Source organism: Corvus brachyrhynchos, unplaced genomic scaffold (genome assembly GCF_000691975.1).
Source record: "Corvus brachyrhynchos isolate BGI_N302 unplaced genomic scaffold, ASM69197v1 scaffold71, whole genome shotgun sequence".
In the NCBI taxonomy this organism is placed as follows: Eukaryota; Metazoa; Chordata; class Aves; order Passeriformes; family Corvidae; genus Corvus; species Corvus brachyrhynchos.
In genome coordinates this window covers 1363494-1389261 of record NW_008237609.1, presented here as the reverse complement: position 1 = coordinate 1389261, position 25768 = coordinate 1363494, and the positions used below count along the sequence as shown (strand labels likewise).

The window sequence follows — 25768 nt, the reverse complement described above, 5'->3', positions numbered from 1 at the left end:
TCATTAAAATGAAATCCAGTGAGCACATAAGATTTGAATACAGAGCTGCAGAGTAAATTAATTTATTTAAACAGCTTAATTTGTTTATCCTATTTATTTATGTGTGCTTTTACAGCACGTATTATGAGATGGAGCGAGCAAAAGGAATGCACAGGACAACGAAATATAATTACTGTACAAACAAAACAGATAATGAGTTTTATTCTCATATAATATGACATAGACAAAATCCATGAGAAAACTATATATCTTGGCTTTATAAATTCATTTGTAAGATACCCTTTAATTCCAATAAAACATGGGATTGAACTACACAGAAATGCAAAATAAACCAATTTAGTACCCTAACTATTTTTTTATATCCTTGCTTCATTATTCCACAATCAGCAATCTAGTCTATAGCAATTTTTTGTCTTCAACAAATACACTGCAATAATAAATGGAAATGCTACTACTAATAAATTGAAATATTCTGTAGATCTAAAAAAGTGATAGTGATAAACTAATGGTGCTGGAATATCAATATATCTTCCTTACCAGAGATTTTGTTTAGAAAAAATTAATTTGGTTTGGGGCAAAATATTAACTTCACTTTAGACTCCACTTTAAAATTTTTCAAAAAAGGAAATGTTCAAAAATGTGTTCATTAAATAATGCAAATCAGAGCTATTTTGTCACTTCTGCAGCATGCCACTTTTGTACAAGTTACTTCACATGAACAGCAAAGTAGTAGAATTTACTTCCTTATAATCCTGGCAACAGAAATCACCTAGGATTCTGTCCACTGCCTAGTATTTTTCCTAAAACTTGCCTACTCCCAGGAGTAGATATTTCTAGAGAATCTGGAGTATAACTCTCTCTTGCTATTTTTTTCCTCCATTTTTTGCTTCCCTATTTCTTCCTACATATACTCACAAGTAAAAAGCAAAATGGATAATTTAGGTAATATGCAGCAATTTAACATATGGTCGACCAACATTTCAAAACTGGTAAGACTCTCAGTTAGGTATCAGAACCAGAGGCTTTACTAAGTAATGGGCAACAAGCTCATAGGGGCCAAATTTGAAGCATTCCTTATCTTGGCGCTCTTTACAATTTGATTCAAATCATGCATCCTAAGCATTTCAGAATCTGACATTTACCTCCTCCAAAAATATTCCTACCACAAGGAAATTTTCGCTCTAGGGAACTGTAATGACCTCTCTTGTACTCTTACTCCACTGACAAGTTACACATGTCCATTTCATAAATAACAGACTTGTTGCTGTGACACTGGGTATTTTACTTTATGCTGTAAAAAACAGGTAAATGATTTTAACTGTCAGAGATTTTAACACAGGAGATTGAAGTTATCTCTAGAATTGAAATCACACCAGTTTTGAATATGCATTCTTCCAATACCCAAAGCGGGCTTGCATACACAGTCTTCACCTCCTGCCTATTTCTCTCCTACAGGTATTTAGTCCCAGCTTTTTACTTTGTTCTAGTTTACTTCGCCATAAGACTCATCTCTTGGGTTTAGTCATCCTTTAATTTTAGTCATGGAATGAGCTCTAGACATGCAATTAATTCTTGCTATAGAGATATGTAATTTTTTTTAAACTAATCAGTTGTATTTGTGCTCTTCAGTATTGAACAAACTCCTTTAAGGATGTTTATGCTTTAAGTCATTGAAGTGCGGAGGTTAAAGTAATTTGTTTTCAAAGTCATACTTTTCATAGTTTAGGTAACTTATGGAAAGGTTTGCTTTGGAAGAGATGTTTAAAAGCCATCTAGCTCCAACCCACCAGCCACAGGCAAGGGCACTGTCCACTAGAGCAGGTTGCTCAGAGCCTCATCCAGCCTGGCCTTGAACACCGCCAGGTATGAGGCATCCAGAGTTCCCTGGACAACCTAACTTCATGCTAGGGAGAGTATATAAGACACAAATTGTTTCATACAGTTGATAATCATGATTATTATCATCATCATCATCTTTTAATCAGGAGTGTGAGAGACTGGACTAGTTAATGACTCAAACAACTGACCACTTGACCACACAGGTGCAGAGGGTGCACACCCATCACCGGAGGCTACAGCTGGGTGTTGAACAAGATGAGGGAAGAGGCTGGTAGGAGGCAAATTTTGCCTGTGGGCTAGTGCTTTTTATCATGTCTATGCCCCTTTCAAAATGGCTCAGGCATGAAAACACCCCTCTGGGAACGTACCGGAATACTCACACATAGTCCGAAGGTATTCACCCATTCTGATGGGCCATAATTGGGTCAACTGTGCTGACATGAGTGGCAGCTGTGGCATCCTGGGAAGTGTCATGGATCATGAAAGACTCCTGAAGTGTCCTGTGATCCACAGCCTTACACCATTCAGTGTGAAACTCCCCACCTCAGGAGAGGAACCTGGGCATTCCCACCTGAACCTGAGCATATATAACCTGTGGAACTTTGGTGTTTTGTGGGCCTTTCCTACTCCTGACAGATCAAGACAGCCACCACCACTTCAGCCAACAGACACTGAAATGGCAACAATCACGTCGTGTTGTGAGATCCATGCACGGATGTCTTTCTATTCCTTTCCAAAGTTTTTTTTTTAAAAAAAATTTAATATAGCTTTTATATTGCTACGGGATGTCTTTCTATTCCTTTCCAAAGTTTTTTTTAAAAAAAAATTTAATATAGCTTTTATATTGCTACATTACTACAGATAATAATAAACAAAATGGTTTAATACGTGCTCCTCACACATTGCAACCAAATTGTTCCAAAATAAACCCTACATGTGTATATTTACAAACACCAATCATTCAGTGTTGTTTCGCTCTAATCTGCCCCAAGGAATCTATTACCAAGACTGCGTTACCCTTGCCTCTTGGGGTGGGCTGTAGCAAGGACTAGTATATATTCTTTCTAACCTTTGTAGGAAGACACCTGTCTTCTAAGCCTTTTTGCTGGTAGAATTATAAAAATTGCTTTTAAAAGTGATCAAAACACACATTTCTTTCTTCGGTTCCTTACTGATTTATTTTGAACTTGTGTGAGATGTATTCCAGGAATAACTTTCTTGCAAAATGTCACATTTAATTTGACATTGCTTTAGCTGAATAAGTGAAAGAAATTAGTTACTTGAGTATCTTTCATATTTTGTGCAAACAGAATGTTTTGCTCTTACAGTTTTGCTTTTTCATTACGCTTTAATAAAAGACACTATGACATTCTAAATTAACATTTAGACTTAGGAATTGCAAAATTAACTGGAGTAATAGTTATTTCCTAACTTCCTCAGTCACTTCTATATGTGTGTTATCAAACTGACTGAATGCTATAAAATTGTATTTCTATTTCCTTATCTTCATACTATCACTGGCTTGCTAAAGATCTTGCTAACTTCACACTGATGCACATGACATCTTTCTCACCTTGTTCTTACAGATCCACTTCTAATCCCAATCAAAATTCAGGAGTTCAAATGTTTTGTACTGTCATTAACTGCACTATTATTTTAAATCTTGAACATCTTTCTTATGAAGAAAATAATCCATGGTATTTACATAAGACATTTTCTCTCTGTGTGAATACCTTGAACTTATTTATCTGTTGGACCAATTGAAGTTAATTTGATTTCCATTATACTTTTTACTTCTACAATTTTTCATTGTACCTACGTTGCTGTTCCCATCACAATAATACTGACAACGGAAAATGAAGAAAAGAGATCAACAGACAAAAAGACTGAATTGGCTTGACTTTTAGTGCCTTGGTTTCTACGTGTATTTACAGCAGGAGTTAACTGACAGGAAGCCAAACAGGAGACTTTCAAGTAATTCTTTAACAGTACTTCCACAACAAGAGATCTAATCCTTTGAAATCATGAGCAGTAGGTAAAGTACGGCAACCTAGTTAGGAAGTGAGTGTCAATGGATTGGGCCATTACAGAGATTAAGAAAAAGCAAGCAAACAAACAAACAAAGTAGATCCCTATCAACAGAAGAAAGCTTGGTTTTACCTTCTCAACGAATATTTGTTCTAACAAGATATCCTTCTAAGGTATACCAAAAACTCCATGCAACATGCAAATATAGAGCTCTGTTGAAATTGAATTAGTAACTTCTTATTGGCAAACTGGACACACTTTTCGATTTTTCTTAAGCTTTTTTCTCCTCTTTTGAAAATCTAGTCTTACTTGAAAATAAGCTGAAGAAGCACCACTAGGAATTCACCCCTCAAAGTAAATCCAAACCACACATCCAGCCAAACACCAAGAATTCATCTGACTAGATGTCATTGTCTGTATTACAAATGTCTGCATCATAACTAGTCACCCTAGGCTCATCTGTCACCCATACATTTGTTTCCAAGGTACAACTCACCTCACTCTAAAGTAACTATGTCAAATAGATCCAATGTATTATGCCCTAGTAATCAGCAAAATGAATCTCATCCCTTGTGCCTGGCTCCATGGCCATTTTGCACCAAGTTAATCTCACACTACATACATAGTTCCCTGTTACACATGTGAACATGCCATTTTCCAAACATAAAGTTCGTACTACCTTCTCTGTGTCGTGTAGATACCTATTTTACACACCACAAATTAATTCATATGAGCATATGGCTGCTATTAGCTTCAAACTGCACCTCAGAAACATGCATAATAAAAGAAATAATAGGATCCCATATTATTAAAAAAAAAGACATTATTCCAAGTTATAGCCTACCATATTTAGTTAACATCCTCTAAGGTCATTATATAAAAACTGTATTAAAAGCTAAAATAAATAATATTAATCATATAGATAGAACTAATTAATGAGGTGGAACACAGTGTCCTCTAATATAAAGATGGTTAAGCCATAATAAAGAAGGTCAACTATACTTTGACCTAAGATCTACTCATTCTAAATTAAAAAAAAAAAGAAGTGTGTATATATGTAAGTTATTCTAATGTGGAGATTTTCTCTGTTAAGTTCAAGTCCCTATAAATAAGATATCATATTCTCTGCAGCCATGATAGAAGAAAATTGTTATTTGATTTACATTATACTTCAAACTTTATAAGTATATTCCAATTTGCATGTTTGGTTTCTCAACATGTAAAAGTAGATGTTTTAGGAGCTGATAGTCCTATTTTTATTCTAAAATATTTATTGCAGACCAATTACATTTTATTATTTAAATGCTCTAAATCAAATTTCTCCTCACATAGAGAAGAAAACTTAATCATACTTTATGTATCAGATAAAGAGGACATTAAAGTAGCTTCCCTCTTCTCGCACTTTTACACATTCAAGAAAATCACTTTAAAGGAATGTTAAAATTTCTATTTTGAATGAATAATGCACAAATGTCTCTAAAAATAGTAGGTTATCTGAAAATTCAGGTGTTTTTCAGGTTAGGTATAAAAAAGGGTGTTTCTGCCAATTTGGAATACAATCAATTTTGTTCTCATTCCTTGTCTGTAAAATGAGTATACGATATCCAGCTTCACAGGAATGCTGCCACTGTCTGCATAATGCTTTTCCTGTAAGGCACAAAAGTGTCCATAGAAAACTTTTGCCTTCAACACAGGATTCAAGATTCAGATCAGTGAATTGAACTTTCTCATTTTCCTCTTAGAGTCTGTTTCCTTTCAGGTATGCTCCCTGAAATTGCTCACCACCGGTCTGACATTAGACATTAGAATGTACTCTGTTCAGCCATTTCTGTATGGCAGTGACATATTTATTCTCTTTGGCTATTACTTGGACTTTTTTGGGAAATAGTCACTGAAACACAAGAGTCTGAGTGGGAAGCTACCCAGAAGGATCATCAAGTCCAACTCTTGAGTGAATGGCCCATATGGGGATTGAACCCATGACCTTGGTGTTATTAGCACCAGGCTCTGACCAACTGAGCTCATCTATTATAGGCAAAAAAAAAAAAAAAAGGAACATTACATTACATCAACAGGAGCACACATATTGCCAATGAAAAGTGAAAAAGTGAATGAATGCTAACATAAAATTTCATGTCAGAAGAGTCCTATAAACAGTTATTCTAAAAAATAAAATCTGTCAGCAGCTACCTTTGTTAAAAAAGTTAACAGTAAATTTCTGCTATTGGATCACAGGAATATATCTATATATATATAGATAGATACAAAAAAGTTATAAACTAGTGTAACACAACCAGTGCTGTGATATATGTAAGGGAATTAGCAAAGTTTAGTCCGACGTATTCATTATGCAGTGGAAAACTACTGTGCCCCTGCTGTCTCCACTTTTTCAGCTGGAGGTATTGGTTTCTTCTGTTTTATTCTTAATTCTTTCTATAAGTAATAGTCACATAAGGATAAATTGCAATTTTTGATTCTGGAATGCTACTGCTCTGTTCTATGTTTTACAATGTAATTTCAAGTTGCTATTAATAAAAGGTATGTCCTTTGTATTTTCATGTATCTTTCTGCTGAGTGAAAAAAATTGATGTAGTGAAACTGCTAACAAGCTGAGCCTTTGAAACCATAGGCAGGTGATGAAAGCCACTTCATGTCTAAAGCATCCCTAGGTCACAGCTGTCACACTCACTGCAATTCATTGTTGTCACAATCTGCTGTCCCGGCTTGTTGTTGCTCTCCTCTTATTCATCCAACTCATATATCTAAACATTCCATTACAAAAAGACATCTAATGTTCGTCTCATGTTCGAAAGGGCACAACACTCTTCTGAAATATAATTCTGAAGATTTTAGAGCTCAGAGTTCACTGCCAAATCTAAGGTGTTGCTTTGTAAGGCTTCCCTTGTAATTTTGTCTTTGTCTCATCTCCTGAACATAGCAGTATAAAATGTTTAGTTAGTACATGATCTCAGCTTTATTCCAACTTCTTATCATGAAGAAATGAAATATTACCCAGTAATAGAAAGGCATTTGAAGCTTTGTGAGTTTAAAGATAACAGCACTAGCTGTGAACTCGGCGAATTGGAAGGAAAGGTCAGCAAGTCATCTACTGTGGCACTGTTCACAAAGGCAATTCTTCTATCCAATGAACCTGGTTGTTCATGATCTGAAGACTGATTTTCTATTACTCAATTTTGTTCTTTGTTACTTAATTAGATATGGTTACTATCAATTTACTTTTCAGAGTAGAAATTTCTCACAGGCCTTCTAACTTTCAAGCAGTTTACACTGGTAAACATGCTGTACTTTAATTTCAAATCTATGCTGTCATTTCAGGTTACAACTACAAACTCTGAGATAAGCAATTCAAAAACTTTTCAAGGCAATTTGTGGAAACATTGATACTAAGGAAAAAATATTTCAGTAAAATTAGGGTTAAAAAAATGAGTCAAACCGTAACGAAAACAAAACCAAGACACCTGAAAATGTAGCACTAAAAGACTGGAAGCTATAATTCTAATAACAAACAGTTTCATGAAAGAGAGCAACTGCACTATTTATCCATTCCCGTAAAAATAAAGAAAAAGGAGGTTTGACCTTCTCACTTACATTTATTCTTGAAGATATTTATTTTGATTGTAGTATAAGTTATTATTCATAAACATTACATTGCCAGCACAAGGTTCAAGAAGTATGCTGATTACAGTTTCTTGCTCAACTACACAGTGCATATAATTCAATGGACATTAAAATCACAGCCTCTGACTATGCCTAGAGAAGAACAGGTAAATTGCCAGTGGCATTACGTCCATCCCCATGGGAAGAAAATCCCCTAACACTGACCTCATGCTTTTAAGTTGCTGGGGTTTATGGTTCAATCCAGCTCAGTATTAAAAAATAGGAACATAATTACATGGCTGTGCTACCTCTATCCACATGATCATACCCATCTGCAATAGATAATAACAGAGGACATAAATCTAGATGAGTTGTACTATAATGGGGCTGAAGGAATGAGTAGGAAAGTCCTGCAAGAGTTAAGTTCCTTAGCCCTTATAGTACTCTTGAAATAACTATGTGCAGCAAGATCTTACATTTAGAAGTGAGTTTTGAGTGACAGATTAAAACTTGTGTTTATAGATTCACCTGTATTAGAAATGTATTGTGAGCAATATGTCACAGGCCTTGACTGAAGAAGTAACAGCAGCACTTCAGTAATGTCTCCATCACGTTCTACATAAATGACCCAAAATCCTTAACTTATCAGCGCAAACTTCAAAAAAAATGTGTATTTCATCCTCAGATGTGCACATTTTCTAAAGCAAACTGAGGTTAATTTGGTCATTTAAAAACATTTCATTGAAATCCACACATTTTTAAATTATGGTTATGTACAAACCAGATGGGAACATGAAACTTGCACAGGATGTTATGCCAGGAGTTATGCAAAAGTTGGCAGCTACAATGAATATTTAATTAGCATGAACATGAGAGCTGAATTTTCAAAAATGACAGAGATACATACTGTAGATTATTAACAAACAAATGCTTAAATAAGCAAGATTTTGGAAAGAAATTATGATTTTCCAGTTACAATGTGCTGATAGAATGTTTCAGAGAGCCTAAATTGCCAGGTACTTTCCAGGTCTTCACCTAGATTATAAGGAACCTATCTCTGCTAGAGAAAGTAGATGAGCTACAAAAATGAACTTGTTAAGAAGTAAAGGACCTGCAGGATAAGGAAAATTTTCTGGCATGGGACTGCCTATGGTTAAAATAATATACGCAGTTACATGATGACAGTGCCTCCCTTTCAGAGTCCAATAGTTTTAAACCGACTAGACAGGTTTAGACCACATGAGCCGAAAGTACTTCTCAGTTAAGTGCTTCCTGGGTCCAGCTATGTTTCCATAATGTGGTTACATCTGTGAACAGAGCAGGACCTGCTTTCCACAAAAGGAAACCATTTTTACATGGCCTATGAGGTATGTTATACTCAAATGTACCAGATTTTGGTAACTGGAGACAAAGATCGGGGTCACACTGGAGTATGCTCACAAAGACATATTTAAATGTAGGCCATGGTAACTTAGGCAATTTTAATAGCTACAACTAGCTTGTAAATCAACTTTACAAGCTAGAATTCAGCTTGTCAAAGTTTAGAAACAGACGGTTACCAATGAAGGTCAAATTTTATACTCTTATATATGAAATCAAAGAGGTCACAGAAAATGAAAGGAGGGAAAATAGCATGAAAATAGTGAAAACAAAGTTTTGTTGGCACAGTAATTCATATATCAGCTGTCATTTAGCATGTGCTCCATCTCAATCTTCATTTTTTAGATACCTCTGTAGTACCAGTGGTCACTGTTCCAATTAAGAAAATAAATTTAGAATGAAATAAAGCACCACGTGTGTTTCAGAGAACATTAGTATCATGTAACTCTTATGAAATACCAATTAAGTAAAAATAGAAAAATAAAGGTGCAAAAATCACCATGTAATCAGACAGTTTGTTAGCAGCAGAGTGCTTATATTCCCAAGATATGGGCAAGACAGAAACTAGGACGGGATCTAGTCTTGTTCACATACCACGTAAATAAACAATTCTTCTCAAACCAGTATCTTAACTCCTCATGTCAACAAAGGCAAGAAAGGGATGGCACTGAAGGCCTCCAAAGAAGAGCCTACATTTGGAAGTGTAGCTGACTAAATTAGGCCATCAGATCACATTTTTCTACGTCAATAAAACCATAGATTTGTTGAGTTTTAACTGAACAGTTCTTAGCGATTCTGTGTTTTGTCAGGTTAAAGAAGAAAGGTGCACCAGTGTGTTGAATGTCTTAATAAAGTCAGACCTCTTCACTCTGCTTAAGTCATCATGAACTTCAAAACTTTTGTAACTCCTGATTTGAAAGTGGAAGAGGTTCTAAGTTTACCTAATTTTTGTCAAAGGAATTGCATGAAAGGACAGATTTCCAACATAGCCCTGAAAAATCACATAAACTTGCCTTTGCATATCTAAGATACATTAGATAAAAAAATAACAGTTTGTGTACTTTCTGTTTCTCATTTATTAGAACTAAAGAAGGATAAGAGGCAAAATGTAGATATCTGAATAAAGATCAAATCACAGTTATCTAATGGTAACACAGAAATGTCTTTTAAAATGAAATGCCTTTAAAATGAAAACAGATTACCTTCAGTGAGAGGAAGAAAAGACTCTATGCCTCTGGTAAATGCCTCTATGAATTAATATAAGATTAATTTAATTAAAGGCCACAAACAAAACCTAAAACAGGTAGACAAGTTCAGATATCAGATATTTTTGAGATATTCCTGTAATACTGGCCTGCAGATTACTGCAACTGTTCTGTTCTACTTCATTCTAATTTGTTCTGAAATTTGGCAAATTTAGGTTCTACAGGCAAAGTATCAAACCTTTCAGCTTTCTTTGGAAAACTTAGAGCATTTCAGTTCAAATGCTTAGATTTTAAATTTGGAAGAACAATCCCTTGTAATATAAGAAAAGAGTAATTTTTTCCTTGGTATCTCAAGAAATATTGCCATTAGATTACAGGCTATGAAATATGAGCAATCACGAAGCTGTGTATGAGAATTCTTCAACTTGAGTGTTGCTTTAATACTGATTTAGAGAGAGGGAGGGAAAATGAGAAGGTAACAGCGGCCACCAGTAGTCTGTTGTGCTCCCAGAGTCACCATACTTAGTTCTCTTGTATTTACTGACTTTACGATTTACCTTAGAATATTTGACACCTATACACGTTTATAATATTTATGATGGTTGGGAGTGGGCTACAGTTTGGTGTTTTTTGGTTTGGTTTGTTCTGTAGTTACCTTAATAACAGATGTCTCCACTCTGGATGGAGGGCTCTGCACTTGTGCTGCTGCTGCCATGTTGGCGATGGTGCTGAGGTGGTTCATCTGGCTCATTGCCATCGTGACAGAGGCTGGAGGTAGGCTCACGGGAATCAGTGGGTGGGGCATCATCATAAAAGGAAGTTCCAACCCTGTTGGGGAGGAAAATAGGGAAATAGGTTTATGCATCTTTTTTTAAGCACTATCTTCTGTATCTCCTGATGGACAGTATTCAAGTGATGGGTGACAAGATGGTTCACATTGCAGGAAAAAGCAGCTCTATGTCAGTTCTCTTCTGGGAGATGCATGGGTGACTCACTAGCAACCATGGAGGGTTTCTAGCCACAAGGAGAGGCTATTAGACCTCTTAGCTTGTTCATATCTGTGTAATGTGTAATATCATTGCTAAGCAATGGCTATTTATTATAGTTTTTGGTATCCGCTGCAAGGTGCCTTAGCAATGCGTCATTATGCCACTGATGCACAGGTTAGCAGTTATTTTAAGTATCATTTTTATTGCATATGTGTTTGTTCTTTACTGTCTCCACTTCCCCTGCTTAATACCTTAAAGGAAGTATTCCAGTATTCCGCACATCCTTGATTTTTTCATTGCCTATTTATATAAACACAAAAAAAAGACAGGAACTAGAAAACTGCAGATGTTAGTGCTGAAAGATGTCAACCCGTACCATTTGGCAGAAGGTGGTTCTGTTGAAGAGGGTTGAGAGGATGGCTAACTGGAACATTATGCTGTCCAGGCAAGTTGGGGTGGTTAACAGAGGCCTGTGATCCTTGGGTGGGGGGAGACTGAAGTTTTTCTTTATCCCAAGAACCATCACTGCTGCCTGTGGGGAATGAATATATATTATTTGGATGAATGAAGACTCCAAATTTTCAATTTCTGAATTTGGAAGCAAGGCCAGCATTCTAACCTTCTCTGCAAGTGGCAATTTCTTTTTATTTTCTTTTTTTAGTATGTGTGTTGGGGAAAGGACTTTAGGGTTGGGGTTTTTTTCCACCCTCTGAAAGAGGTATTAAGAAAAACGTCTTAAAGTTAAGAGCTAGCATGCAAACCTAAAAGTATTAGAGTCATGCTCATTCACATGAGTCTGTGTTTTGTGTATATTTTACACACACTTTTCCTATCCTTAGAAAGTAAAATTATATATGGCATTTCTTTAATGTGTGAGAGAATATTTTTGCCTGCAAAATGTCTAACAAAATAAAAAATCCTGTTATGCCAATTAAAACTTCAACTACAGTTATATTGTGTCCTATATTTGTGAATAAATAAACATTATGTGAAGTAACTGAAAATTTAATTTATTGAGGGCAACAACATGCATGCATATGTGCTTGGCTGATTATTGTACTTTGTATATTTAATTTTTATTTCATATTATTAACATGTAAGGGATTACATTGATTCTTGCAGTCTTCTGCTAGTGGAGCAGACTAACAGCAAAGAAGAATGTGGACAAACAAGTACTGAGATGAAAAATAATTCATTTATTTGAGAAACACCCTTTTTCACTATTGCAGACTTCCTCATAACAAATAACCATAGAATTAATTAAGATACAATTAAAGGACAATAAGATACACTGTATAAAGGACAATAACAATTAACATCTCATTATTAGTTTGTATATTTATATGAAATGAAAAGGTTAAAATCTCTGTACCTGACAAGCTGTATTATTCTCGGTGTGTACTTACGTATAATGCTGAGATTGAGTGTATGTATGTTCATGCATGCACAGTAATCTATATACTCACCATATGAGTTTATTTACCATAAACAATCAATAAATAATGTTTGAATATATTAATAAATATGGATATATGCATGCATTCTCAGCAGTATTAATATATCCATCAGCAATATATGATTGCTTCCTTTTTCATGTAGAGCACAATTTCAACCTCCTGACTTTGAAAATGTCTACTATTTTCATGGGAGCATCTCTTGATAGGGACTTTAGCATAATGTAAGTCAAGACGTATTTGATCTATACTCAGCTTCTATTTAGCATTATGGATTATAGCAAAATGCATCTTTCTGCATGCTTTTCTACATACATCCTACTCCTTAATGAACAACAGGGCCTGAAAAACAACAGGAATGATACCACCTCCTTCTTACTTCAGTGGAAAGGGGATAAGCCCATTAGTCTTGACATATTTTACCATCATTTTCATTGGATGACAAAAGCACAGAAGTTGGTAGAATTCCAATTTAATTTCTCTAGATCTATTAAAAACCTGATTGTAAAAGCTGCACAGCATAGTTTATAATGAAAAATACTCCATTATTGCCATGATTTTCTTTCTAAATCCTTTCCCCAGCAGGCCACAACACACGGACGAGAGGGGAAGACAGCAACAAGAAACAGTTGTCAGGGATATCACAAATTTGTATTTCATGGAACTACTTCAGGAAGACAGTTAAGGCTCAATATAAATTCTAACTCATTAGCACAATACTGTCTCAATCCCAGTGTAAATTGTTCAGAAGCAGGTAATGGAAATTCAGTCCAAAGTCTCCCGCAATCAAACAAAGCAATTTTATGAAACAATGAAGAGAATCAATTATATGAGGTACTTTTATTATTTTACAAGAAATTTTCATAACCTTTATGCAGTGAACATACTTGAGCTGGTAAATACATTATTCGAATCTCATGACCTCTGACAAGTGAACAGGTTTTCTTGTATTTTGAGAACTGAGACACTCTCAAAAAGCATGAACATACTTTTAAACACATAGTGAAGCAGCTAAATCTTATCTGGAAAAATCTTTTTTTATTTTCCTTTGAATTTTATATTCTCTAATTTTCTGCTTTTTACCATCATGATGTACATATTTCACTCCCTAACATACAGCCCTACCCCACCCTCCTGTTTTGCTCTATCCCTTCCGAAGAGTTTATAGCAGCCCATTGCAGCACTCCACTTGTGGAAGTCATCCCAGTGTAGTCTTCATGCTGGCGACTACACCATAGTTTTCCTGCTGCACAATGGCTTCCAGCTCTTCCTGTCTGGTGGCCATGCCATGTGCATTGCTGTAGATGCATTTCAATTGGCCTATTGATCCTACCATTGATCTTTTTGGGGGAGACAAGCCTTAATTCCTACATGACTATTGTCAGGTGCTTCTGCAATTTCTAACACATCAATAACCCGCTTTGCAGTCTTTGCCACCATATAGCTCTCCATCCCCTACCTCCAGTGAGATGGCAGAGCAAAGGACCTTGCTGAAACACTGTCCTTCAAACTCTGGTGTTCCTCTTCCAGACCTCTCTTATGAGCTTGATTTTATCCCTTTCCCCCTTTAAATCTAGGTTAAAGCTCTTTCAGTGACCCCTACTAACTCCTGTTTCCCCTTCAAGCCGGGTGTACCATCTCAGATAGATATCGGAAGAATACAAATAATACATAAATATATATTAGTAATTATATGAATATTTGTTAGCACTATAAGGAAAATGTTTGCATTTTATAGGGTGCTGAATTCCCAGTAATGAGATATTTTCCCTATTTTTATCAGTAAGAACTTCTACAGTGCAGTTAATTTCATGTTACATGCTGGTGTTTGATATGGAGATGGAGTCAATTCTTCTGTGACCCTTCCTAACCTGGTCAACGAATTTTGCAAGGTCAGTCATAGTTTGCCAATTACGGCTCTGCTTACGTGGCTCAGAAATTAGAGCTTTTCTAAATCAGTACTCTTTTCTGCCTCAAAATTACAGTGTCTACTGTTTTAGCATGATATTGAACCCAATAATAAATTGGAAGAGAGAAGACAAGCTTGAGAAAGTGAAGTATCAAGGCTAGCATTTAGTGAAAGTGCTTTTATTACTTGTAGTCTGGAATCGTCTGTTAAGATTTGCTTATATGGAAAATGATTTATAGACAGAATCCAGTCTACAACATTAGAAACCACTTTCAAACTTCAGACCATTGAGCTCCTGAACACTTTAAGTGAACAGACACAGATACAAATATACAAAAGTCTTGGCCATCCACTGTGTTTTTCTTATGCTAGTTAAACAGAACACTTTTCCTCTTGGAGGAAACAGTTATTTTCATTAATGTCAAAGCAAAATAAGTGTTATTCCTTAGACACTATTCACTGTCTGCACAATGAAGTGCAACCTACCAGTTCTGTCACTTTTTACATTTGATTTTGATTTAATGCATACAGTGGTTTCAAAGAGTATTAAAAATCTGTTGCCTTCTTCCTCTTCACTTGTTGCCCTGCTGGAGGCTTATGTTTTTCCAGTTTCCATCAGTGGTTGTCAAGTCTTTGTAATAGGATTAAAAGCTTGGACACCTGATATCCCTGGGTGCTGCAGTTCACCCTCATAAAAGCTGTTTGCTTTAAATTGAGAGAAAATCAGTTTTTAGTGGCATAATTAATTAAATTATGCAAAGTGTTCCAGATTCAGCATAACACTTTCTGAAGCAGCAATTGGAAGCTCTACATTGCATTCAAACAGCATTTCAATTGACGCTGCACTAGGCTGACCATAGAGTACCATTTTCAAGGCTTTCAAGCACAAGGGATCCAATTTTGAAATGCAAATGCTTAATGTTGAGTGCTCAAACCCCATACATATGTACTTGAATAGGCAATTTGGTAGCCAACTATGTATTTCATGTGTGATAGCACTAATATAAGCACTCAAAAAATTGAAATGAAGCTCCAAATGTAAGTACACATGCTTAAAAACCAGGCTCAGATATCTCACATTTACTCATGATGGACAACCCGATGGAACAAGAATGACAATACTTTTTCACAGTTTAAAAGGCATAGTACAGAATCCATTGCTTTCCTCACCACCAATATTTCAGCACATATTTTCCATAATGTGAGTTACCTTCTCCCATAATCAGCAGTTACACAACAAACTATTATTTGTACACTGAAGTGGGTTTGTAAAAGCCTGATGCCTGGATTATTTGAATTCATTAGTAGCACAATTAGGTAGCTAAGGATGGTAATAATAAATTGAAACAATTCTGGACTTGAAGGTAAAACAGCCAAGAAAAAGAAAATGAAGCAGAAAACTAGTGTGCAATGTCAGCCTCACAAACGCTGATCTAAATGTACCAGGTTCGTTTTTACAATCATTACTCTTATTTGAAGACTCCTTTTCCTTTTTTCATTCTGACCCTATCAGGATTCAGGTTGCTTAAATTTCAGTTCCTACAATGTGAACTGAACAGTTTAGTTCCTGTGATAGTCAGCAGGGATCCAGCCAACAGGTTCTGGAAAACTGCTGAACTCACTCTGTGGGAGACAGACCTGTCTTTGGTCAGCTGAATCTGCATCTGCTGGTTCCACAGACTAGGATGACCCTTCTCTCAGACTCAGTTCAATAGCCTAAACACACAACACCTGAGGTGGCCAAAACAATTTGATTCAGGTCTTACAGGGTTGGTGACTACTACACAGTGCCTGCAGGAGACCCCAAGGCTATCTGGGGGTGTAGATCAGGCAGGATACTTGAGGGTATCTAAGCTAGTAGCATATATCTATGCCTGGGCAACAAAGTCAAACTTTTCATGATTATAGGTGGTTTTTAGAAATTAAAATTAGGCTATCTGCCAGGCCCTTGGGTCTTTCCCTTCCTTTCATGTGGAAAACTTGATATTTAATGGAATTCCAGAGAACACTACAAGCCTGTCTTTAGGCAAGTGAAGCCCAGCCCTGGCTCAGAGATAGTTTCAGGTACCATTATATACACAAGGAATATCACATAGCAAAACACAAGAGTCTGATTTCCTACTAACAACTCAAACCACTTTTTTTTTTTTTTTTTGGTGTGCTACTGATCTCCTTTTAGTCTCCTAATCTTTCTGTTATCTTCTGTGTTTGCTGAAACAATTTGTATCTCAGCAACAATTACCAAACAAAGCATCAGTATCAGCTGTGTTGGCTCATTTTTCTGAAGTGGACTATTAACGATCCAGGCTATTTATGTCCACTGGAAAATATGTATAATCAGCATGCTGAAAATTGGTAATCTTAGCCTCCTGACAGTGAGGGAACCATTTCATAAACTTCCCAAATCAAATACTGCTGCTTTAGTCTTTGAATTGTTATAAATTTGTGATATGATTTCTGTATAATTCAGTTCCTTAAAATCAACTGTACAATTTATCTGCAATGTATGAGTGTTGTGAGACTGTATAAAGGACACATATTTACAGATAAAGGCATTTTTCTCTCATCTCTATGTTACTGTTACATCATTAAAGGAAAAAAAAACCCTTTGTCATTTGTAAATAGTATCTGTCTAATATTATTGATACTTAGATTGCCACCTCTTCTGAGACCACAAAGTGATCAGGAGAAGAAGTACTACAACATAGAAAAATTAGTTTTCCAAGACTTCTCTGTAACCCTTTGTATTTGGCTTTCCATAAGGATTTTTCTTTTCTTTTCTACCCCCTCACAAAGTTTTGCATTGTTTTGGGGGTTTTTGGTTATATAATCCTGTTTATGCTCTTAAAGAGGCCTTGAGCAACATGGGCTCTTAATTAAAAATTTTCATAATTTTCTCTAAAATAGTAGGCTGATGGGTCTGGTATTTGTAGTTCTGCTTATTATCATGACAGCAGGAAATTTTAAAAAAAACCAAACAAGAAAACCCCAACAAAAAACAAAGAAATCACTATTCTCTGATAAACATTTTCCTACAGAAATATATAAAGAAGAAGCCAAAAGAACCTTTGGAATTACATATTATTTCTTCTTTGTTGACAACAGTAGCAATCTGAAAAACAGGTAGTAGTCTCAATCATGTAGACTGCTTCATTCACTGTACTAATTTTATTGCATACTTGTTTTGTGGCAATGGCAAAGAAATTATAACTGCACTTTGCACCGTAAGCCAAATTTGTACTCACTTTACTTTTCATATTTATGTTCTGATAATAAAAACTGTAGCAGAGACTGTTAATTCCAGGAAATAAGATTGAATTCTAAATGCTGAATATGAGAGTATAGGCCTAATCATTAATCAGGAAATACTGAATTTATGTAAGTTAGTAAGTGAAATAATTTTTTCACACTTACAATGAATCCCATAGAATATAGATATTTTATACTAATCCTTCATTATTTCACCAAAAAGATTAACACAGGAAAAGCTTTTTAAAATTCAATTTAATGAATAATGAAACTGTCCAAGACAACTGAAAGCTCAGCAACTCAGTTGCAGGCTGTGTGACATTTACCTAAAAATAGATTTTCCATTTGTCTCCTTCTACTAGTATCTCACTTGCACTAATTTCATAGACAAAACCCAGTTTATTTGTATGGTTATATGATCTTGTAAGATAACAACGCAATTTTAAATATGCAAAAATAAATTTGGGACATCATCAAGAAACAAAAAGTCAGAAGTGTTGTATGCACTGTGTTGAGGAAAATAAAAACTGGACCCCATTTTCCTGTCAGGTACCCCTGGGTAAATAGGTTAACTTCAGACCAGAAAGCTAGAAGTACAGCTAGTCCTTTGAGGCAGAGTTTTTAAAATATAAAGACTGATGAACCATTAGAAGTCAACCAAAAACCACGAAAAACTACATTTTCCTTATCTCTCAACACAATGAACATCACAAAGCATTTTGCAAACATCTCGATTACATTTGCATGTGCTTTTATACAAAAATTTCCCGTTTAGTAGACAATTAATGTATTACTATACATAGTCATTGCCTGTAATTGTGGATACAAATATTTTCTGTTCGCTTAAGGAACAGGTAAGTTCCTTAACAGTGAATACACCTGGCTGACTTGTCTATAACAACATGTTTAGATCATTTTCTGAAAAATATGGGTTTAAGTTTTTCTATAGTAAGATCCTGTTACTTCAGTTTATAAAGAAAGAAGTTATCCTCATTCAATTTGTTGCTCTGTATAATCAGTGTAACAGACTCAGCATAATCAGTTTCCTTTTTAATACAGTGGAAACTAAAATAGACAGGTCCAGAAACTTGTCCACAATGAGAGACATAAGTTCGAGCTTCTGAGTGATTCATGCCTACGAGTAAGTGCCTAAGCTTTCCTGAAAATATGGATTTGGATGGGAATTCATGATAATACTATCTTCACTGGTCTGATACAGGCAATTTCTCAGTTGATATGGACCCTGATTTTTGATCCTTACTACCTCTAGTCATGCGTTTTACAGCCTCTAATTCTATATTAGCAGTGCTCAGAAACAAAAAAAGTAAACCAAGGCAATATACCATGTATGTATTCAGTAGCTTGTCTTCCCCCTTTTCTTTATCTTTACTAAAAAAATTCTCAAAAAGTTTTGAGAAATAGTAATCTTATTACTGCCCCTTTAACTCAAGAAGAAAAGTCCTGCAGATTTTCAGAATATCTAAGTATGGCTGACAGTTCTGTATAAACAATAAACTAAGAAAAACAAATACTAGACAATCCTCATAAATACATTGAAGTGCAAAAATTAATTGCATAGACAAAATGCATAAAGTGAGAATGCTAAGTTTCCTAATACCTTCTAGTAAATAGACTTGTTAGTTTGTCCACACTTTCCCTCACCTGTTTCAGCTGTGTTGCAATATGAAAAAATAAGAGAAGCAAGATATATTAGGCTTGAAAGCACTGAAATTAAAAGCAAGAAGGCCTCTGTAAAATCATGTTCAATCTGTTCCAAAGAAGATGAACCAGGGATGAAAATGCAAAGCAGGGAGGTTGACATATTACATGTAATCATGTTTATTGATGATTTTTTTTAAAAATTGCTGAACTAAAGAGGAATATTTCAATTTCCAGCACAAATGCTGCACCAACTCTTAACGGTATGTGGGCTCTAAAAGATTGCACACAGAATGCCTTCTTGAACATCATTCTTCAGATTTTTACTCACTGAATTTTTTTAGTCGTTTTCTTAGGAAGAAAGGCTAAATTATCAAAAATCAGTCCTTATTAATCAACAGATTAATATCCAGTCTTAAGCAAAGTTGATTGCAAGGTCTCATAGCAATTACATCCCTATGCTCGCTGGGAAAACAACTGCAAGTTGGCTGCATGAAACCCCACCAGCTGCAGCAAGTTTCAGGCACTCTCCAGAGCACATGGCTGTGTTCCCCATTCAGGGAAAAGGAGATTTATATTTGCCCAGATACTGGCTTCATGAGCAGCATGGGGCTGGACACAGAGGTTTCCAAATCGATCCTGTGTCTCTTCCACACTTGAAAAACTGCATTGGAAAAGTCAGCAGGCTGCACAAGCACTGAGGCTCACAGATCCACTTCCCCCTTCTTTGGGAAGCAGGTGCTAACTCAAAGCTTTGTGAGGAATTTTCTTACTGTTGAGCTGCTTGTGAAGCTTTGATTCATGACCATTCTGATATAGTCTCTAATTTTTAGGTCTTATATAGTCTTTTTGTAAATTTGCAACATGTAATAGGCTTGGGTCTCAAAGGAATCATACTGTGCTTCTTTCGTTCAAGAGTAACACATACATTTTCTTGTGTTCGGCGCAGAGCAAGAATCGTTATTACATCTCAGCTGATATTCAGCATTTCCTTATGCTACAGTAACTTCGTTGTACACTTAAGCCTTTAGGTTTTTTTGCGTAGTTCCATGTCCCAAGACAGATGACTGTAACATTCCGTTACCTAAAGGAGGAAATCTTACCTAAGAGTTTATGGATCCTGAGTCCTGTTTCAGGACTGCTGAAACTGTTTCTGCACACGATTTATTGTTTTCTCAGGATGACAGTGAAAAAAGTGACAACTAGTATGACTAGTAATAACAGTAGTAGTAATAATATGTGACAGCTAGAGCAGGTGGACACTCCTGGCCCCAAAGGGCTTATAGCGTGAAAATACTGAAAGAAACAGTACATATACACAGACAACCAACTACAAGGAATTTCCCTCAGTAAGAAAGATCTACATATAATTGCATACCTGTTTTAATTGCTTCTCACAATTGCTGTTGTTTATGCCAAAAAGGATCATTTTCTCTGTGAGATTTACTCTACCAACATTCTCTATTTATGTATTGATACCCTACTCAGAACTGCTGCTGGTTTTTTTCTGACTTACAAAATGATCAAAGGTAAAATCTTCACACAAAGGCAGCTAAAAGTATGAAATTGGATTGAGGGTAGGAATGTGAAAGTGATACATCTTAAACAGCTAATTTCTCAAATATTTCTTTGGATTTTTGTGATCTGGGGGAAAGGAGGGTGTTATTACTTTCTAATTTATTTTTATATTTTTGTTTCTTTTTAAAATGGAAAGAAAGTTATTTAACACAAAATATTTATTTACTCCAAGAGATCTCTCAATCATTATTACCAATAACTATCTCCAGTGGCAAAAATTTTCACCTAATGTGAAGAGACAAAAGTGTCCAGCCAGTGTTTGACAAAAAAAGCCTATTGTCATTAAATGATAGCATGTTATGATAATTTATTCAATATTGGCTTTACAGTTGCCACTTTTTTTTTTCTGTAATAGTTCTAGGACAAGGAAGTTCACCTAAGCTATTATACCAAGATTTAGTACTCTGAACTTTACCAAGCCCACATGAATTTTATTCATTGTAGTCATTCCTGTGTCTTATATCAAACTGATTCGTGAAAAACGCACACACCTTTTAAGTGTACTTCAAACAATTTCTTTAACTGTGTCTTAGACAAAATTCCTAGAAAGGTATCTGCATCCAGATCTCATTTAGTAAAAATCAGAATGTTACATTCTTTCTATGAGCAGAAAAAGACATAAACACACATCTTACTCTGCTTCCCAGCTCCATCAATCTTTCTTCATGATAAATAATTTATCTGATCAGAGATGAGGGGAGTTACATAACAGGAGAGAAAATAGGTAGCCAAAAAGTATTTTTTCTTCACCCTGCCTTGACTCAATTAGTGACAATGTTCTCCAGGTCAGAGCTGTGGGTACAAGTTTGAGAAAGATGACCTCTGTTCCAAAGTCTCTTGCAAGTCTGAACTGGTCTGAAAAAGTTTTGACCAGTGTATAACTGGTGGCTATTATGTAATAACAAGTTGGGCTAGATGCCTTCTCAGAAACCTTTGTTCAGTCCACTGCACACCCAATGGATAAAGATGTTTCTGTGTATTGAGTCCCTCAGACTTAAGCCCTACAAACAAGATGGTACCATCATACATTAGCAATTTACATTAATCAGCTCAGCGTAGAATGATAGAATCATAGAATGATTTGGGTTGGAAGGGACCTTAAAGATCATGTAGTTCCATGCCTCTGCCCTGGTTGGGGGGCTTGTATTAGCTATTTGTAGGTTATCACTCATCCTAAGTTCCTCAAAACAAAAACACCTCAGCTGGAGATCTGGTTTCCACTATGATGGCCAAAAACCTGAAAGTTGCTTGAAATTTTTCTACTACTGGATCTAGTAAAACTAGAATTCGTTTTGTGCTGCTTAAAACAAACAAACATGTTCATTTTAGATTAAAAACTGTTTAGGCTTAGACCTTGAACTAAAATATTGGACAAGGGCCAGAAGTTTTCCTGATGATTCAGGAAAATTTATGACATATTTTTTTCAAATTCTAAAAATTTTTTTATTCTGATTTAAGATTTTTGTTTCTCTAAAATGAAAGTGAACATTTTGTCAGAAGCCTTGTTTTCCGAAACCATCTCTCTAGTGTACAGTCAATATAGATTTCCAACAAAAATAAAAAGCTGCATTTCTCGCTTTTAAATCATCAAGACATGAAAGCACAGACAAATCGCTAACAGGCAACAATTATCCCAGAAACCAAATCCTAGAATTCAAATTTGGCCTAGAGGCCAGAATAAGTTAGAGTGGTGTTCTCAGAAATGGAATTACAAGTAGAAGCACCTGACACTTGGCATACAGATTTGGCATGCAGCTTGCATGCCCCACAAGATACAGAATATATAATTCCACAATTACATTCTAAAACAGGAAAACATCTACAAATAATTTTAAAATATTTTTCCCTTTAAAAGGTTAAGACTGAAATACTGTTTCCATTGAAGTCAGTGAGACTTGATTAAGGACGAAATTTCATTCTGGTTGCTTTGATGTACCAGTCTGAACACAACAGCACAAAGATACACGTCCTAATTCAAAGTAGTGCCTAGGCATGTTAGCTCAGAGGATGTACAAATGCTAAAAACTGGCTAAAAAGTTTATTATCTTGTGGCTAATCTTTCAAGGGATAAAATATGTTACTTAAATACGAGATACATGATAACAGAATATTTGTCCTGTAAAGTGATTCACTGAAAAAGAAAATTTAAATATTAAGAGACATCTCTTAGTTTCCACAGGGATTTCTGCGCAGTCTTCAGGATTGACACTGTGTTAAAGTATTAGTACAATTTTTCAAGCAGATTAGTCTGAACACAATGCCTTGAAAAATTTAAAAAAGAGAACAGATAGCAAATGTCACTTCTTTAGTAGCTACAAAATGCAAACTCCAAGTGTTTTAACCTAATGAATAAATGAGTTTGTCCTTTATGTATAAAATATAGTTTGTGTTTGTTGCACAAGTTTTTTAATAATAGATGAATTTTAGGTTTGCTTCAACATATTCAATAAAGTGTGATTAATTTGGTTTTTCAAAAATGCAAACTAGACATTACTATATTACTCTGCAAAATGCACAGCTTGCAACATTATTGTCTCTGTGGGATCTTAAATTGAATTGTAAAATGTGTCTTATTTCCAGTTTGATTTATGTAAGAAATTTCAGTGGATAATGCCCTTTTCGAAGTTTCAGTGCTTTCTCCAAAGAAAAAATACGTAACTAAAAATCATGACATAGCTTATTATAAATCACAGCAAAGTTTTATCCTTACTTAATGTTCCACTTAAAAATCATATACTGATGCTACATATTAGATTCAATTCAGTGAATTAACTTTTTTTTTGAAGCTTCGTATTATGACAGATTATATAACGCATTTTTGACATGTTCTGTGATTTTATTGCGATAGTCTAAGTAATTACCAAATCTCTTTTTCTCTAAAAAAGCTTTCCTGTGCCCTGAGAATTAATCTATGATACCATTTAACTTGGCTTTTTGAAGTAAATATCACTAGATAAAAAGCCAGCTGGTTCTGAATAATGGGATACTTGAATGAATGTATTAGTGTTTGAAAATGAGAGTACAAATCTTTTAAAAAGATTAATTTCCATAAGAAAGATAGCTCACAGATCTACAAAAGAATAAATTCAAAACATAATAAACTGACAGAAAGAGAGGTAGATTAAAGTAAAGGCAGCAGCACCTTGTTATTGCAGCTGTTGTATAGCAGTGATTCTGTATCAATTACAACATTTGGTAGGTATGGGCAGCCTCTTCAAAGGCTTCAGTATAAAGCTTGGACCTGGAATATACAGCACACCCTATGTAATAACTTGAGTGATTAATTTTTTTTTCTTAACAGGACATAACTTTTGTTCCTTACAATTGAGTCTCCGGGAAGAGTTACAAAGACGCTTCTGACTTTAATGTGAATAGCTAACATCATTTGTTTTTTATTAAAGATTTGGATATGAATTTATCTTTATCATGGAAAGAGCTTGGCTTTATCAACACACACAAATGCTGACATCAGCATGTAAGCTGACTTTTGTTGTCCTATGGACTTTATTTTCAATATCCTGTTTCAAAATATGTTTCCTTGAATGGGTCTAGGATTCTGTGCACACAATTGCTTTGGCTAAATATTAATGAAACAAAGTTTGCTGATGCCACTAAATACTGCAGGTTTGCATAAACAAATGCTGAACGTCAAAGAATTAAATCATACTGGGACAAACTTTAAAGTACATGGGTTGTTTGTTTGTTTTTTGATGATGGGATTAATCTAGTTTCCATCAGACCTACATCAAGTTTTTCACTGGTAGGGTGGAAGCCAGTTTGCTCTTAGTAACCTATTCTTGGCAATCTAGTGAGTTTGTCCAGAAACAGTATCCTCGAAGGATGATATAAAGAACTGTATTAGTAAAGTGCATGGAATTACATCTGCCAAATCCATAAAACAAACAGCAAGACTTTCTTCTGTGGTAACTTGATGTCTGTATCAAGTGCTGAAAATGCTAGTACCAATACCATTCAGGCAACAGGAGTTAAATGTTCCAAAATAATGTTCTTTTCTTGCAGAACTGCTGGAGAGCAGGTTTCACAGACATGAGTGTCTGGGCCATACTAGTGCAGATGCAGGAGAGTAGCAAGTTTCTAAACAAGTCTAATAGGCATTTGAAACACAATTGCAGAAATTTCTATCTTAGTCAGACTCTGTCAGATTTTCAAGTGATCAGAACCAGGTATTCTAGTGTCATCATAATGACAAATTTTAATTCCTTCCTCCAAAGCTTAGAAGTATTATAAGCAAATGAAAATATTTGAATACTGAAAGATATTTCTGTTTCTATCCTTACTCGTTCTCCGTGGAAGCTGAGTCATTGCTGCTATTGAAACTTAGAAAAATGACTAATGGCCTGAGGGAAGACCCTCAGGTATTTTTGATAAAATTTTAGATAAAAATTTTACAAAATTATAACAGTGATTACTGAAAACATAGTCATAGTTTATGTGTACATAAACTGTACTATGTACACAAATTTGCACAATTCTTATATATACATTTAAAAGACAAATGTCAACATAATTTTTAAAAGCATCCTAACAGAAAAGTTACAAGGAACATTGCAATTTAAATAACACTTGTAACATAAAAATTGTAAAAATATTCAGAACTGGACTGAAGTACCTAATCCTGAACTTCCATTTTGTTCTGGTATTTTTTCAATTCAGTTCAATTCAGCATCTTTTGGTTTACATTTTGTCTTATATGTTTATGGATTTATTAGATATATAATATACATTTTTCTATATGTGTATATTTCTACATCACTAAAAAAAATTTTCTAAGTTCAATGCTTTCAAATTACCATATTTCAAAACTTCTTTTGCGTTCTAAATTTTTTTAATTTTGCCATA

At 35.1% G+C, this 25768-nt stretch overlaps 1 protein-coding gene across 4 annotated transcripts in view; it reads right to left on the bottom strand.

Moving 5' to 3' along the window:
• Window positions 1–25768, bottom strand: part of DACH1 (dachshund family transcription factor 1) — a 230364-nt gene that overhangs the window by 73981 nt on the left and 130615 nt on the right. For 2 of the 4 annotated variants that reach the window (XM_017731616.1, XM_017731617.1), the window contains exons 4-5: window positions 11436–11591; window positions 10726–10898 (exon numbers count right to left, since the gene is read on the bottom strand). In XM_017731616.1, the coding sequence (XP_017587105.1) occupies window positions 10726–10898; window positions 11436–11591 (329 nt within the window). The remainder of the gene's footprint in view (window positions 1–10725; window positions 10899–11435; window positions 11592–25768) is intronic. The other 2 variants (XM_017731618.1, XM_017731619.1) reach the window with 1 other exon arrangement.